Genomic DNA, 16,792 nt, shown 5'->3' with positions numbered 1-16,792 from the left:
CCCAAGCCTCGGCCAGCCCCAGAAGAGAGATTCTGTCCCTTAACCCCTGGAATTAATTCCCTGCCTCCCGCTGGTATTTGACATTTTCCCATCTGCTGTGACTACTCTTATTTCCTTTGCTCTGGGGGGTCAGTGTTGGAGAGACATGGAAAGGCCTGGGTAATAAGTTGGGGGGGTGGCCTCAGCATTGGCAGTGACGTGCGGACACACAGGGTGGGCGTGTGTTCCGATCGCCACCTGAGCTCCCGCTTAGCTGGCCTGGCCGCTGAGCCCCTCCTGGATCAGCCTCTCGCTGAGCGCCCACAGGGCCCGGGCTGTCTCCTCCCTCTGAGCCTCCGCGGAGGGCAGGCAGCGGCAGCAGTTGTTGAAATACATCCCTCCCAGGCCCTCTAGTTCGGGGGCAGCAGCACAGTAGACGGTGGTGGCAGCTCCTTGTTGCTGGAAAAAAAAAAAAAAGACCATAAGCAATTTATTTAAGAGGTGATGAGACGACTTTCTTCTGACTGGGAATCAGCAAGCCTCTCCCCGCCCGGTCCACTTGCACCTGGACCTCAGCGTGACCGAGCGGCGTGAGCTCAGCTCAGGCCTGGAAGGTCGGAGGTGAGCAGCCGGGAACAGCGAGCTCCTAACTCTCTCGAAAGCTGGTGTGACTCTTTGCACCTCATATAGGAAAAGGCTTCAAAAATAAATATGCACATCACTCACGTCAGACATCTCTCCCCAGAAAAGAGGAAACCATGGCACCCTTCTGCATGCGCAAGAAGACATCCGTCCAACCCCTTGACTTCTCAGTGCATAATGCATTTCGACACCAAGATGTTTCCAGAACCTTCTGTCTGGATGGAACCAACCGCGCTAATAATGGCCCATCAGGGAGAAACCCCACGCAGGACCGTGCCAGCCCACTCCAGAACGCAAGTTGCAATGAGTGCTACAGATCACTTTCCGTTCACCTCTGGCGTAGCACTGTGGCTAGGGCTGTGTGCGCAGGGAGGTTCCATATCGTCCCGGCTGACAGGGTACTGTCAGAGATGCTGTAAAGAGGGCAAGAAATCACTTTGCTTTGCAAGCCATCATTAAAAATAATAGGCTGGTGTTCGTAGGGAGACACGGTAGGCACGGCTCTAATTTAAAACCAATACAGTTTATCTGGCATCTTATGATTATTTATGTGCATCACAGCCCTGGTTGCATCAACTAATTATAGGCTGATAGAGAGGGGGGTTGTGGGAGAGGATTGAGGAAGGTAACACGGGATAAGGTCACAATTAGAAAAACATTAAGGACATTTGATTGAGGAGAAATTGGGTTTCTGTCCTCACCCAAAGCTTACCCTTTTCCTGCTCCTATGTGGTTTAAATTGTGCCCAAGCAGGGTGCTTAATGGAAAACCATGCCCCACAAATGGTTTGGTTTACATTCACTCCAACCATTGGGGGTCACGGTCATTCTGAGGATCCGGGTCTCGAGATGTTCTAATTTTAGGAAAGTGCTACAAAACAGTCTTGGGTTTTGTTTGTTTGGGGGGAGCTTCAATGTCAATATCTATTGTCATATCTACCGTACTTTGCGGTGTATAAGACGACTTTTTAACCCAGGAAAATCTTATACACCAGTCGTCTTATACGCCAGAAAATACGGTAGTTAATGTGAAAACCCCCTAGTCAAATCAGTCAAGGGACATGGGTGTGGGGAGAGGGAGGGGGAGAGCCTTGAGTTCTGATCATAGCGGGCTTCTTGATAGGCCAGGACAAACCCCATTAGTTCAGAACTCGAACTCCTGACATGACTGAACTTAATTAAATCGTAATTGGTTTGTTACTTCCCCAACCCCCTCACCGTGCCCACTCCCCAAAAACAGCCAGCTGCTTTCTTGGATTCAGCTCTTTCTTTTGAAATTGCTTTGTGTGGTGGCTCAAGTCTAATGGAAATAAGTTCATGTCATCCACATTTTCTTTCACTGAATTATTATTTCTAATACCACTCTGTTTAGCACCTAACACATTTCTCTAAAGAATTCGAGAGGCTTATGTGACTCCTCGTGTGGGGGGAAAAAGTAAGCAAAGTGCCTCTAAAGACAAATGGAAGAATTGAGATGCGAGTCCCGCTAACTCAAGCCAAATATCCTTTTGGCCTCGCTTCTTAGAGTTCAGTTGGAGATGGTGTTTTGCATAATTTTCTGGATATCTATCTTAGATTTCCATTTTACTTCCCAGCTGCCAAAACCACCAGAGAGTGGTCAGGTGATTTACCATCAACTGTAAGGGGTGAGAGAATCCAGCCAGCTCAGCCCCAGATCCAGGCTCTCCACCCCGACTTGGAGCCTTGGAGCATCGGCATTTATAGAGCAGGACAAACTGGCCGTTCAGAGTGCCACCATTGGCGAGAAAAGGTGAAAGTAGGCCACTTGGGAAAGCACAAAGCGGAATTCTTCCACACCCGGTGTAATATTTTGCCACTGTGACCTTCTAAAATGATATCAGGTTGCACCCTGGCATTGTTGGAACGGTATTTTTGCAAAGAAATTCTGCACTTGCATTGATTCAGAATCGTGTTGATGAGGGAGCTGGGGGCATGCATTTTCCCTCCATGGAATCTGAGAGCAATTGCAATGACCTCAGTTCATATAAGCCTATATTTGACTACCATGCTGAAAACCAGACATTTTAGAAAAGCCCCATCTTGCATCAAGAGCTGGCTTGAGTCTTTTGCTACCAGGCTTGGGGGATGCACGATCTTAACGCCTTCGCGAGAGGTTCTGTAGAAGAACCCAGGGCACCTGGAAGAAAGGCCACCTCCTCCACTCAGAGATCAGCCTTGCATCGGGCAAAGTCTCCCTCTGATCCGTGCTCAATTCAACTGGCACTCGACTTATTTTCTTGCTGGGCAGCTAAGGAGTAACAAGCTCTCTCAGTCCCAAGCTCACTACCCGTTTGGCTTCTGGGGGAATTCTCTTAGCTGCACCAGGGCAGCCTCTGAGTGACCTCTTCATACGAGCAGATGTGCCGACAGTTCCAGAACAACTTCTAATGTTTGGCTCATCAGCTGTTCGGTCTGCCTCTCATCAGGAGACTGAGCCACGTGAGGGGAATCTCATCAGTACATAGGCTGGGCTTGCTGATACAAGATCAAACATTTCGAAACTGATAAACACACATTTAAAAGAGCACTTTCATCACCGTCAAATGGCTCTCATGCCACTTTGGTCGGGGGGAGGGGGGTGCGGCGGGCATCAGTACCTAATTCAGAAACGATGAAAGTCCTATAAAGGGGACAATGCTACCAACTCCTTTATAAAACCCCTGAAGCCACCAGGTCTTGTGAGTTGTCACCACTGTTTACTGATCCATCGCGATAAGATAACAGCAACACCGTGACCTAAGAGCACTGGCGGAGCTGTGGGTCCCCTCAAGGACTTGTTAACAATTTCTCAGAAGCCTGCTTATCACGGGAGCTGGGCGCAGCAGCTCCAGGCTCCATCCCCTAGAATTGGCGATGAGTTAGGGTGTGGCTGGCACAGGACAGAGTTTCTGGGAAGCCCAGTAGAATCTTTAATCACGCCTGAACGCCACTTCTGATCTGATCAAAGGTTTTCGAGCTGCCAGAGGAGAGCTGAGCCATCCATCTCTGTAGTGTATGCAAAATCACCCAGGATTCTTGTTGGGGATTTAAGTTAAGAGTATCTTGGTCATAAAGGTTCATCCTTCTCCTTCAGAAATCATTTGTCAGATTTGCAGCCCCGTCTCCAGCTACAGGAAGGTCGACTTAGAAAGTAGTTGCTATTTATTTCTAGTTGAGGCCCTGAGACCTAACTTACCCATCCTTCCCAAACCCTTTGTTGGGATGAAAATATTAAGTAGCCGCTTTTCATCAACATTTACTTGATGACTGCTAGCCAGCAATTTGTAGCTGTCAGCATGGAATCAAAATGAATATTGACTCTTTTAAAGGAAGAGGTACAGAGGTTTCTAATAAACAATACATGGTAAAGGGAAAAGCACCCACATATCAATATTTGTAATGCATTGGTTAGTACTCTAACCACCCACATATTGATATTTGTAATGCATTGGTTAGTATTCTAATATAACTCATGTTTTAATAAGGACACATATTACACAATTACTGTTTAGTTTTCAAGTTTCTCTAATTTAAAATGCATGCTTATTTAAAAGAGAGATTCCTATCTTAAAGTAGATTTAACTACAAGATGTATAAAAAATAGACACTGTCACAGAATATCTATCTGTAGTCATTGATTCTGAGAGTAGTAGATGTTCTAAGATTGCTTTATCACAGACCTACAGCTATCAGGAGATTGCACAGAAAATGCTGAATGAATCGGCTTTTGCAAACAGTGCAGATGTGTAAGGGAACGTGCCCGGGGACTTAGACTGGGCTCGGAGCCGCGCGGGCAGGAAGGAGAGCCCTCTGGGAAGAGGGCAGCGGTCACGGTGCTGAATTCCCGGGACAGAGAGGTGATGTGAAGTGAGCAGGTGCCTCTTCGTATCCTCAAAGCTTCCCCTGTTCCTCATCTGGGGTCTGTTAGGCAAGACAGACCCTTCCCAAAGGCCAAACCGGCCGCCTCCCCAGCGGCCCCGCGAATACGCAGGATAACCTACCGCAGAGCGCTGGAGTGCGACCGTCAGCGGGGTGACTGTCCGCCCACAGCCTCTGCCTTTCCCGCCTCCCGGCAACACCCTGGCGGGGAGTTTCTGCCGTCCGCCCGGACAGTGCAGCACAGGCTTCGGGATCCATCTCCGGATGGACATCTGTTCCTCCAGAACAAGGGCAGCTGAAACCTCGGATTTTAAAAACAATCAAAAGCAAGCTGCTCCGAAAGGTTACGAGTCCCTACTGGCCGAGAACCACCTTCTGACAAAGGTGCCATGGATTGTGTTCGTTTTTAGAGCAACGCAGCGCGCACAGGAAGGAGGCTCCCAGGCCTCCCCGTTAGCAAGACCGTGGCCACCGAGTCGCCCTCTGCCTCCACTGGGATGCTGGTGTCGCTGAATAGACCAAGGTCGTGGAGTAAGTGCTAACCAACCAACATGCCAACTTGCCCCGAAAGTATGCGAGAAGAAGAGAACAGAGAAGTCTACTGAAGGACTCTGCCCTCCAATGGTCCTGCTTCTCTAGAGGCTTGTTGCAAATGAGGCCCATTCACGAGGTAGCATCTGTGGAGAGCTGACGATTCTTCAGGCAGGAACCATGCAGAAAGCTTGTAAGCACGACATTCTCACCCCACACAGCCTCAGGAGCGGGGCGACTGGATCCCCACGTGTGGAGAAGCCCACTCAGTGTCAGAGGTCAAAAGCAACCCTCCCCAGAATGCAGACACGCCGCCATAGAAACCTCCTGCCAAACATGTGACACAGCTGTTTGCATATTGCCGACCCCCGTTCTGTGTCCCCATGTGGCCGAAGCTTCCTGTCCTTGCCCGGCCACAGAGCGACACCCTGGCACGGCCTGGAGTTACGCGTGGGGTTTGCCCTGTGTTCACCTGAGAAATGTTGATTTTCCCATCGTTGATTTAGTCCGTGAACTAAACTGAAATTATATCCATTTGGATGAGCAGAAGTGAGGATTCAGTGAAACCTCAGAAGACCCAATAGCAAATGACCCTTAACACAAAGGTCACCGGGTTCAACACACCACCTCCAGGTGCCAGGCTGGCCCAGCTAAGGAACCCTGTCTTGGATGGGAGACTTTTTTCAACACCTAAACCGAACCACCGCAAAACCAGAGAAACGGAAGCAATCTCCACCTTATAAATCTGTGTATGTGTAAAGTGAGCGAGGCCCTTTGGAGGATAATATCTGACACGTTAGGTCAGGTTTGCAGGCAAACTGTTCCAACCCCCTCCCACCAATTAATTCCTACAAATTAATTCCAACTAATTCCTAACCGGTGACTCCTACAGAGGCTTTACACAGTCAGGCTTAGGTACAGCAGATGCTTCCTGTGGGCATGGACACAGACCTGTCCTGCAGCTTTCAGGGGTTTTGCTCACCGCTACTCATAGCAGTTATTATAGAAGGGAAATACACTCAACTTCTCAAACTGAAAAAGCAGAGACCAGGAAAGTGGGTATCTGTTGTTAACAGTGGGAGCTTTAGAAGTCTGGGAGAAGGTTCTAGAGACTGACTGAGCCCCCACTTAGCCCTAGCCTCGCCGAAGAGAGGTGCACACTGGCACCACGGCCTTGGACAGTGTGTTTGCATATTTACCTCTTGCTACAAGGTAACAGTTTCTTGGCTAAAAACAGGTTCACGCCTGTGAGAAAGGCTCAGAAGTTCCTTTCCCGTTGACTGTCTCTCCCACTGTGTGCCCAGTGACACCGGGACGCAGTCTATGAAAAGGCTTGACAGACGTTCGCTGAGGGAGAGCTAAGCAAGGGGCTATCCCCCGCCATCCCGAGAGATGCAATTGGTCCACAACCCACGATCGCAAAGGGTATCTGGAGTGAAATGTTTGAAGGGAAGCAAAGGTGACAGCTTTCACGGGCCTCCATTTGGGGAGAATCTCAAAGGTGACATGGAGCCTTTCTCATTTGCATCCCAAATAGTAAGCCCAAACCCAAGTGCGGGTACAAGGACCATTCCTCCTGACAGAAGACACGACTTTCTAGCAAGCTCCCTATGGGGTTTTCAGAGATTGACTTCAAGACGGGGACAGAATGACTTACAAAGTCAGGAGCGTTGCTGTTATTGCTCTGAGAAATATTTGCAGAAAAAAAGCCCAGAAGTAGGTGCTGGATGGAAAGATGGAAATTATTTTTTTTTTTAAGCAAAAGAATATATTTGTCTTCGCTAGCCTTAAGTTTGGGGGAGGAAGCAGTAGTCCATCCGACCATCCAGGGAGGTCCAAAGCCATGTTTGTTTTGGGAAGGTCGGGCGGGGAGGGTTTTCCACTCCAGCGGGATTCAAGGGCAGGGTGACCTTGGTAGGCTTTCAGGACCTGTGTTTTGAATTCCATGAACTGTTCTGAACTTTCCCTTGAAATAAACGAGGCCCTTTTTATACCTTCTCCCTGCCCCAGAGTCCTTGCCATCTATGGTTCTGTGAAAGATTTATGTCTGGTCCCAAAAGAATGGAAGTGTGCGATTGAGAATGATGTCGTCTCTCTGGGACCTGCTGCTGCTGCTGTGAGACTAACACGCTCTGAATGAGGGAAGGGAAAAGAGGTGGCCTGAGGTCCAGTCCAGGCGGGCAGTGTTCCTCAGGCACATTCCACCTTCATTTGTGTCTGCCAAAGACGTTCTGGAACGGACCGGCCCAAGAGGTGGTCTCATCACAATGGAGAGATGTGGACTATGTCTCATTTCTATGACCCAGTTCCTGGGCATCCCCTGCCAGTGCTCTCTGGAATACCCACATTACTCAAAGCACAGCTTCTTTTCCAATGGGTTTTCTCTTGCTGGGACGGAACACTGCATTGGGCTATCCATTCTCCCATGGGCTGGTTTGCAACAGCTGAGCAGAAGAGCCATAGAAACCTACCACTGAGCTACGCATCATCCTTTGACATGGGACGAATCTGGTGGCCCCTTACGGAAATGTTCCCATGGGGCCACCTCAAAGCTGGTGCCAAAGGAACGCACACCTGCGTGTTTATAAGCGGTGAAAGAAGGTTTAGCTTGTGTTAATTTGAAACAGTTTACATTCTTACTCGATGTTTTTAACCTCGGTTATAGCTAGCTCTGTACAATGTAGATAATGGATGCCTCTGTATTTGCCATGTACACTGATAGAAACCTTGGACATGATTGCCAGGCAGAATTAATGGGTTCAGTTCTAATATCAAAGACTGTCTTCAGAGCAGCGGTGAAACAAAAATATCTTCCTTCCCTCTGTGCGCAGTCACTCCGCCCAGTCGGCCTGGAAAGCCAAGAGCAGACTGTTCTGTGAGCAGGCAAGACTTCCGGGCAAACCCCAAACAAGCTGTTTGTTTAGATGTTAAGGTGGACAGTTCACTTACACCTAGGTCACAGGCATAGCCTACAACATTGACTGAAAAGGCATGGGGAGGGCGGGGGGCAGATAAAACCCACAGCGTGCTCCGATGGGGCCACATCACGGGGAGAAAGTAACTCTTAACTCTGTCATCCAGAAACAAATGCAGGAATAGACTTCGCAGCGATTCAGATCTCAGAGGCAGACTCCAAGACCAGCCCCACCGTTTCAAGTCACGCACAACTGCATTAGGTCTGCGCATGCACTTTCATAGGGAGCTCACTCGAACAGATCATTTCTCAGGCTCAGAGACGCTGGCCTTGTTAATATTTCATTTAGAACATACTGTGGAGAGTGTCTCATTTATATGACTTCCATAATTAATGGTGATAGCTTAGGCACTGCCTTTACACAGAGAGATCTCGTCACAGTGGTCGATGGGTAATGAGAAACAATAGATATTTCATTCACCAGCAGCTTGTTGCTAGTTAGTAGGAAATGATCGTGTGCTCTGTTGCTTTAATTGCCAGGGTACATAATTCTGCCTGGGTGTTAGTGAACATTTTAAAGCACTTGATGCAAATAGACTAGAAACAAAACAAAGTTTACCTTGATTATGTAACACCTTAGCATAGAAAGTTACACAGGTATGTTTTTTTAAATTGCATTCTATCATGCAAATATTATCTAAATATGCATGTACTGACGACTCATCTACTGTATTTTAGGAAATACAATTAGGCTGCCTTTCTCTTCTCCTATGTAGACTGTAAATAACTGTAGATCTTTCTCTTGTTTCCCTATGTAAATATATGTAAATACTAACAAGCCATGCATGCTGATATCCTAGACGATTTCAGGTAATTTTATAATCTGCAGGCATGTACTTGAACTGGTTTGTTAAAAGGAAAAAGAACACAAAACCTCGCAAACTCTTTAAAGCTGAATAGAAATTAAAGGTTTCTTCCTAGACTGTGGTGGCTTCTTTTGTTGGCCGTCTCATCCCTGGACCGAGTTCCCCTCAGCTTCTCTGGCCTTCTCCAGAAGAGAGACCCCTGGGCAGGCCCAGGGCCCGGGACAATGGCTGAACCACGTGGCTTGGGTCTTCACACACTTTCCTTGAGTTTTCAAAAGAATCTCTAGAATCATAAGATAGGCATCTTTGGATTTTTCTAGCAAAAGGATTTGGAGTAGAAAGCATTCATGTTCATTGTTCCTGTAGGTGCTTTACATCCCCAAACCCTGTGAAAGAACCCTGTCCTTCCTATGGCAAAGATGGACAAATGAGTCACAGCAAGATCGGCATCTGCCCAGCGTGACAAAACGATTGAATGCCTCCAAAATCCCAATTAGTACCAAGGCTCAGTAAACTTTCCTGCAAAGGGTAAGAGAGGAAATATTTAAGGCTCTGCAGGCCATACAGTCTCTGTCACAACAGCTCAAATCCGCCATTGTTGTAAAAACAGCCACAGACCTCACACATGCAAATGAACATGGTTCCTATAAAACTTTATTTACAAAGTGGGCCGTGAGCCAGATTTGGCCTACAGGCCTCGGTTTGCCAACCTCTGCTCCACACCCTGGACAAACTCGGCTGCTCTTCAGCAGACCGTTAACACTTCCCTTCTGAGGATGAGTTTTGATGGACGGGGGGAATCTTGGGATCAACTGAAAATTCTCCACCTCTTCCCTGCAGGTAGCTACACTATTTGCAGAAGTCATAAAATAAGGAGGTGAGCAAAAACGAAGTCCCTTGAGCTTATAAATCAAGCTGTCTCCCTCAGACAAATCTCATTGCCAGGTTTCAATTTAGCTATCTTTTGTTTTCATAAATGGAGATGGAGAAAAAGGTATGAAAGACTAAGGTAAAAAAAAAAAAGAGAGAGAGAGAAAGGAATCGAGCGACACTCAGTCTTCAGTGAGGGGAAGGAGGCTATTACCTCAGGTCTCTATGGAAACCAAGCGGCACACCAACTTTTTAATGGTTGGAAAACAACGTTTTGTGTTTGAAGATGTTTTTTCTAAGTATGATGCTTCCGTGTAAATGCATTAATTGACAGTTTCCTTCAGGACTTTTTTATTGAAGTTTCCAAACTTAATTTGATGGCACAAGGAACTCTCCGGAGCCCTTGAAGAATGCTGAGAGTTAGGTCCTTAGAAAAATGAGCCGGCTCCGGCTCTGTGTGCACATCCAACCCCACGCTCCCGCAGAGCCAGCGAAGAACCAGCCTCACTCCCTGTAGTTTTCCATTTAAAAAGCCCTCGGCGTTCACCGTGGGATCGGAGAGACACCTTCTAACCCCTCCTGACCAAGAATCAATATCACCTCTCAGTCCTGGAGGGAACTGAGGAGAAGGGGTGGGAAGAGGAGAGAGCTGCGGGCTTTGCAGGCTGGGCGGCAGTGTGGGGTGGTGGAAAAAGCCAGGGAGCTGAAGCTAGAGATGCCTGAACTTGAATCCTGACTTTGACACACAGCAGCTCTGTGACCAGCCACGGAGCCTCAGTTTCCTCACCAATGAAATGGGCGTAACAGCCCATTCACGGGGCTTTGGGCAGGATCAGTACTAACATTTGGTCGTTTCCTGAGTACACAGGTACTGGTTCAAAGGTAGCTACAATTTTGTTCATTAAAAGTTAAAGAAGGAAGCACACAGATCAAAATCTCTCTCCTTCATGCCAGAGACTTAACAGCAAAGGGGGTAGGGGTAGATTGCTGCTTTCTAGGCAAGAAATTCAAGCGACAGTTACCTCTCCCACCAAGTCTTGCCCAGCATCTCGGGGTGCCATGCTGGGCACGAATGACCTGCTTCCAGTCCCTTGTCAGACATTCTCCTGCTAGCTGACCCATCCCTCCCCCTTTGCCTTCAAGCTGGAAGCCTGCATGTCATCTACCTTTTGGGCGTCTCTCTAGAGACTCACCTGTCACCTGGCCCAGCGCCTCGCCGTTAGCCGGATCGCTCGGCCCAGGAACAGCCTTATCATGGCAGTCACTGCCCAGCTCTTTCATTATCTCCCTTCCAAACCCATCCTGAGTCCTCACATCTCGGCCGGCGAGAGTGTGAGACGTCACAGCTGCCTTAGGAAGTCTGCCCAGTCCAGCAGGCATAGCCAACAACAAAACTAATAACGAGGCTGGGGATGGCCCGTTACGTGCCAAGGACCTGTTACTTTCGAGTCTTACAACAACCTCGGAAGGAGACGGAGGCCGAAGGAGGCAAAGTAACTCACGGCCATGTACGTCCCTGGGACGTGCTGGAGCTAAGACCCAAACCGAGTCGGTCTCCGTTCAAAGCCCATGTTCTTAGTCATGGGTAATGCTCTCTCGGAGCCCACACCGGGTCCCTCTATGGCATCCTGAACTTACGCATAAATGCGGAAATCTAGGCCCAAGAGTCTGTACATACTCTTTCTCTGGGTGATTTGATCCCCCTGCTGGCCGCGCCCCTGCTCGCAGAGCCTCAGGGGCCTCCCTCCCCCTCTCCAGGCCCACTTCTCCGCCCTCAGACCCTGGGTCCGAGGGTGCCATTTCTGCCTGCACGTGACTTTGGAGAGCACCTCAGGAGGGGTCTGAGAGCCACCCCTGCCGCGTTCCTCTTCGGCTGCTCATGCAGGGAGGCTGGCAGGGTCGGGTTCACGGCTGGGCGTTCCGGGCCCATCTGGCCGCACCCCCAGGGCGGGCTCCTGTCTGGCCAACTGCAGTTGGAACTCTCCTGTCCCCACAGTGCAGAGAAGTGCTGAGCTCAGGACATCGGGGTTCCCCGGGAACACCTGACTCTGCCTTTTTTCACCCCCGCTGGCTGCCACACCTGGTAGGACTCATCCTCGCCCAGTCGCTGGCTTGTGAAAAGGAAGGCAAACGAATACGCTCATAGCTCCCAGGCAAGATGTCAGGGAGGATACAAGCTAGCTGTGCAGCTGGCCCTCAGGTAGGCAAGGTGGTTGAAGATCTGTCCTCTATGCCTGTGCTCTCTGGGTCCCTCATTGCATGACCTCACAAGGCAGCCCCCTCAATGCAGGATTCCCATGTGGGGCCTGGATACCTTCCGTGGCACACTCTAGGTGCCAAGCCCCGAAGTGTTTGTTGAATTCCTTCAATAGCCCTGTGCAGATATTATTATCCCCGTTTTACTTACAGGGAAACAGAGGCTCACACAGGTGAGATGACTTAGTAACAAATAATTCTTGTTGAGTTCTGATTATGTGGCACCTGTCTATTGCAGGCTAAGGGACTGATGTGCCTTCACAGCACTGGTGAGGGTCACCCTGTACCAGACCCTTTGTGAGGCCCTTGACATCCACTCTCCCCACTTACGGGCAGGAACTAAAGCTCAGAGAGGCAGAGGTCAAAGAGCAAGTGGCTGAGTTACGAGCTGGACCCCATCCCTCGGGCTGCAGACCCCCACTCTTAGCAATGGCTCCAGGACCGACGGGAAGGTGCGGTGCTCACTGTCCAAGTCAAGTGGGAGCACTGCACCCCCACAGGCCAAGGTTTCGCACTGTCTGCACAGTAGACCTTTGCGCAGCAATAAGGAGCTAACCTTTTTCAAGCATCCCAGGCTTACAGTAACTGTTTTACGGGTCCTCTCTCATTTATGCTGCTCCCAATTGGACAGACATGGAATCCGAGGTGCAGAAAGGTGAAGCATTGCCCAAGGTCACACAGCCAGTGGGTGGGGGAGCTGGCATCTGAACCTGGGTTGTCCATGCCCTTAACCCCTTTGCTGGATGGCATCTTGAGCCACAGAAGTCAGATCTCCCCAATGACGTTTGTCACACACCCAGTGGCAGGATGAGCGTCTCCAGTTAGATGCTCTGCAGGGCACCTAGACTCTCGAGTGTGATGCTAACACTGAGGTGGAAGCCAGGATTCAACTTCCCATGAGAAAATCATTAGGGAGCGAGCCCATTGGTTACCTCGAGTCTATGATCAGAGGGTGGGGTGAGTCCCATGAAGGAGCAATATCTTATTAAAAGGGTAACCTCTCATATTAAAAGGGTAACCTTTTAATAAGAAAAAAGGGGAGGTGTTAACTGTCCTTACTTGTTTTTAATATTTACTCTAAGGCTGTTTCTTTTTCCCTAGATTTTGGTAAAGGAACAATTGATTTAAACCATTTTACATACAAGGCCAGATCCATAATTGCCCCAGATTTCAGCACCACTTAATCCTTTCCTGGAGGCTGAGAAACATCACTTCCTGGTAATTGGAAAGCCAGAGCTTCAGATTCACGACCACAGTATCTCCAGGGTCCATGTACCAACCACTTCCCATCATCATGGTGAGATGTGCCCCGTCCATTGTCTAGAGTATTCATGTTTTCATCATAATGAGTAGGAAGTATTGGGGGGGGGGGGAGGAGAGAACCACAAATGAACAGCCAACCTATAGGTTTTGTCTGGTATTACAAAATTGCCTTGCTAAACCAATACAAAATCTCAGTTTACCACCCCTTTGTGGGGATGAGCAGTAGAATAGGCTAATTAAAATCAACTTTTCCATGCTTAAATGACACATCGTTGAAAAACAGGGTTCGTGACAGTGGCATATTGGTAAGTGCTTAACAGCTGGCTCACTGGAGCATGGAGGGGAGGGGGAGCCTTGATTTGTACTGTCTGCCAAATCCTGTGGTGTAAACACTCTCAACATGACCAGCAGAATGCAGAGCTGGGAAGAGAGCCACACAATCAGCTCTTGAAAGCTGGTGTGATTCTGCTCCAGAACTCAATGAGCTGATGGCCTATGGAACACAGCAGTAGGAATGTTTGAGGAAGATCATGAGACATGACAAAACCAGGTCAGGAACTTGGGGTCATCATACCATTGAGACAACGTGAGAAAGTATGAACCCAAACCAGTATGGGTAGCTGGGGGCCAGAGTGACACAAGACTTATGACTTTTAGATATTATTCATTTTGGTCTCCTTAACCTAAAAGCTGATTCCACTCAGGTGGCTCCCCTGGCCCTATGTAACCATAGTTACCAATATGTATTCAGTAGTGAGTCTTTAACATCATTCTAGAAACTCTGCAACATCATCTTATTTACTATTGCAATAATTCTGCAAGGCAGACAATAACACCATGGTAGCGATGAGGAGGCTGAGGTTCAAGGAGTTGGAACCTGCTCAAGGTTACACAGACCTCTTGCAATGCAGCGCCAGGGCCCACTCCTGGTCTGCCTGATGCCAGGCCTCACCGCTTCCCCGGCTCTCTAGGACTTCAGCATCCTTGAAAACACCACGTTTGTTGCCTTTGATCCTTTCTACCACAAGTGAAATGCAGATATTGTAACAAATACATCTGTCTCCCCCACCCAAATGCTTCCCATGGAGGGATACAGGATTGGAGACCCGGTGGGATTGTGGGTGAGAACAGGAGGGTATGGAAGGAGGGAAGGAGGCTGGGTAGGTAGGGAACCAGGGAGAAGAGAGGACAGGGCCACCATGGGACTGGAAATCTCAGGACACCGAACTACTATTTTTCAGGTATTGCTGGGAGCTGGGCACATATACACTCAGAATTTACTCCAATTGCCCAACATTGCACACCTGGCGAGCAGAGATAACCCTCTGGGTATCCCAAACCTATAGTAAGGGCACCTGTTCTGAAGCTGAAGGCCCCTCGGGCCGGCCTGTCCACCCACAGGAGGAGAGAGGAGGATGCTGTCTGCTCACGCTGCACTTCTGTAACCATCAAAGGTGCCAAACCCCCAAGCTGCCTTTGGTTTTGTTACTTCCTCAAATGAAAGCACAAACAGGTTCCCGCGATCACATTGCATGAGAAGAGTCCGCCCTAGAACCCAGCGATCCTGGTGTCCCCGCTTCTGAAAAGAGTATTTTAAGCAAAGATATCTTCACCATCTGAGCTCACCAGATCTTCCCCAGATGCGAGGAACAGCACTTGCAAATAAGAAAGAGAAACCACTGATGTAGGAAAGCAAAAAAGTGGGATTTTCTTTCCCTTCCCAACTGAAATCCCTGCCTCAGGAACATCTAGAATGTCATGTTAAGCCTGTCAGCTGATTTTACTCTGGGAATCCGCGTGCTACCACCTGGATTGTTCCCCAAACGGCCCTCTCCATCTGACTTCAATGTTATCCCGCTCAGTGCTGGCTCCGTGGCAAGGGGCAAGTTCCTGGCCTGGGCTGGATGGCCACCTTTCCAGCTCCCTCCTCTCCCTGTCCTCCCTCCCTGCACCCCAGCTACATGGATAGACTCTAATTAGGGAGTTGTGGCCTCCAAACCCGCCCAGGGCACTGGGGGCGGGGGGCGGGCAGGGGGGCACTGTGGGGAGCTGCCCAGATCCCCGTCTGGACCAGGAGGAGCTCATTCCTCAGCTGCCCGGCTGCTGTTTGCTGAAGGCAGAGTCCCTCCTCAGGAGCTGCCCTCCGCCCAAAGGAGCCGCCTTGCCCACGGACACCCCGCCAGGAGGTAGCCCACATCAGTGCCCGCCTGACCTCTTTGGAGGACATCTTGGAGGGTCACCCTGGCTTCAGTCTCTTTGGGACTGAAGTGCCTGCTGCTCCACCCCATAGCTCAGCCCTCCTGCCTGCCCCCTCCTGCCTCCCCCTCCTGCCTGCCCCCTCCTGCCTGCCCCCTCCTGCATGCCCCCTCCTGCCTCCCCCTCCTGCCTCCCCCTCCTGCCTGCCCCCTCACAATGCCCCACAGGCGCAGATGGAGAGCACGCCCCAGGAACCCGTGTGCCCACTCATCCACAGAGCCTGCAGCCTGGACGCCGACCTGCTAGTCGCTGGGTGACTTTGAGAAGTGCACTTAACCGCTCTGAGCCAGGGTCCTCACCTGCAAACCTGAGGCAGCGGTGCAGAGGGGAATTCCGAGAGTTCCCTAGGCCAAGCACATCACGCGCTGGCACAGAACCCGGGGCGCACAGTAGGCAGCAGCGGTGGGGGTGGTGGCAGAAGCGGTGCAGGCTCGGCCGCTAGCCCCTCTCTGCGTGCCTCACCCTCTCTCAGCCTTCAGCTGGGGGCATGGCATGCCCTCCCCTTCCTCCCCAGAAAGCACAGACTCTGGGAGGGCTTCTGGTTGGACATGGGGATTCAATTCAGGCATTTCTGTCTCCACTCCCTCCAGAAAGGCTATTAAAGAAAGCGTAATAAAGAGGAAAAGCTTGGTGATGGAGGAACAGCGGCAGAAGTGCAGGGCGCTGGGAAGCGGAGGGAGGGGAGAGAGCTCTGACTCCGCAGAGCGAGGCCTGCACTGCGCCTACTCCCCGCAGAACTCAGGACCCGGGAGGAGGTGACCAAGGTTGGGACCAGAAGAGGAGAATCACCAAGGCTCGGAGATACTGCACGTGAGGCCTGAGCAGGGCTCCCAGGTGGGCAGCCATTCGTGAAACAGCCAAGTTCACTGCCAAGTTCAGATGCCAACCCCTCCCCCGCCCCTCTCCTCGCATCAGGCCCGTCCTGAATCTAGTGTGTAGCTGGGTGTGTGCCGTTAGGCTAGGGCCCCTCTGAGGGGGGCCGCTGGCCCCCAGCCCCAGTGCCTGGCACACAGTAGGTAGCTAGTGAGTGTTTCTAAAGAGATGAATGAATGCGTGATCGAATAGCCTAGCAGGACAAAGAAAAATGTATCAATCAGACTCCGTTGCTGCATAAACAAAACGACTGGTCAAGTGATTTTCTTTCCAAATTATTGTTGGTATGGTTTTGACATGGTTGTTTTCGGCAAATTATGACTCATATTGGAGCTACATTTATATTATGCCTATTATATGCTAGACACTGATCTAAGCTTGATCTCTCTCTCTCTCTCTCTCTCTCTCTCTCTCTCTCTCTCTCTCTCTCTCTCCCCCCTCACGCACACACAGAGTCCTCACAA

The 16,792-nt window shown here is 50.0% G+C and overlaps 1 protein-coding gene across 3 annotated transcripts in view; it reads right to left on the bottom strand.

Moving 5' to 3' along the window:
• Nucleotides 1–242: 242 nt before the first annotated feature.
• Nucleotides 243–16,792, bottom strand: part of WWOX (WW domain containing oxidoreductase) — a 948,216-nt gene continuing 931,666 nt past the window's right edge. For all 3 annotated transcript variants that reach the window (XM_079799408.1, XM_079799411.1, XM_079799410.1), the window contains one exon: nt 243–438. In XM_079799408.1, the coding sequence (XP_079655534.1) occupies nt 250–438 (189 nt within the window). In that variant the 3' untranslated portion in view covers nt 243–249. The remainder of the gene's footprint in view (nt 439–16,792) is intronic.

Source organism: Cnephaeus nilssonii, assembly GCF_951640355.1.
Source record: "Cnephaeus nilssonii genome assembly, chromosome: 20".
NCBI classification, from domain to species: domain Eukaryota; kingdom Metazoa; phylum Chordata; class Mammalia; order Chiroptera; family Vespertilionidae; genus Cnephaeus; species Cnephaeus nilssonii.
The sequence above is the reverse complement of the archived record's forward strand: the minus strand, read 5'-3'. Positions and strand labels throughout refer to the sequence as shown.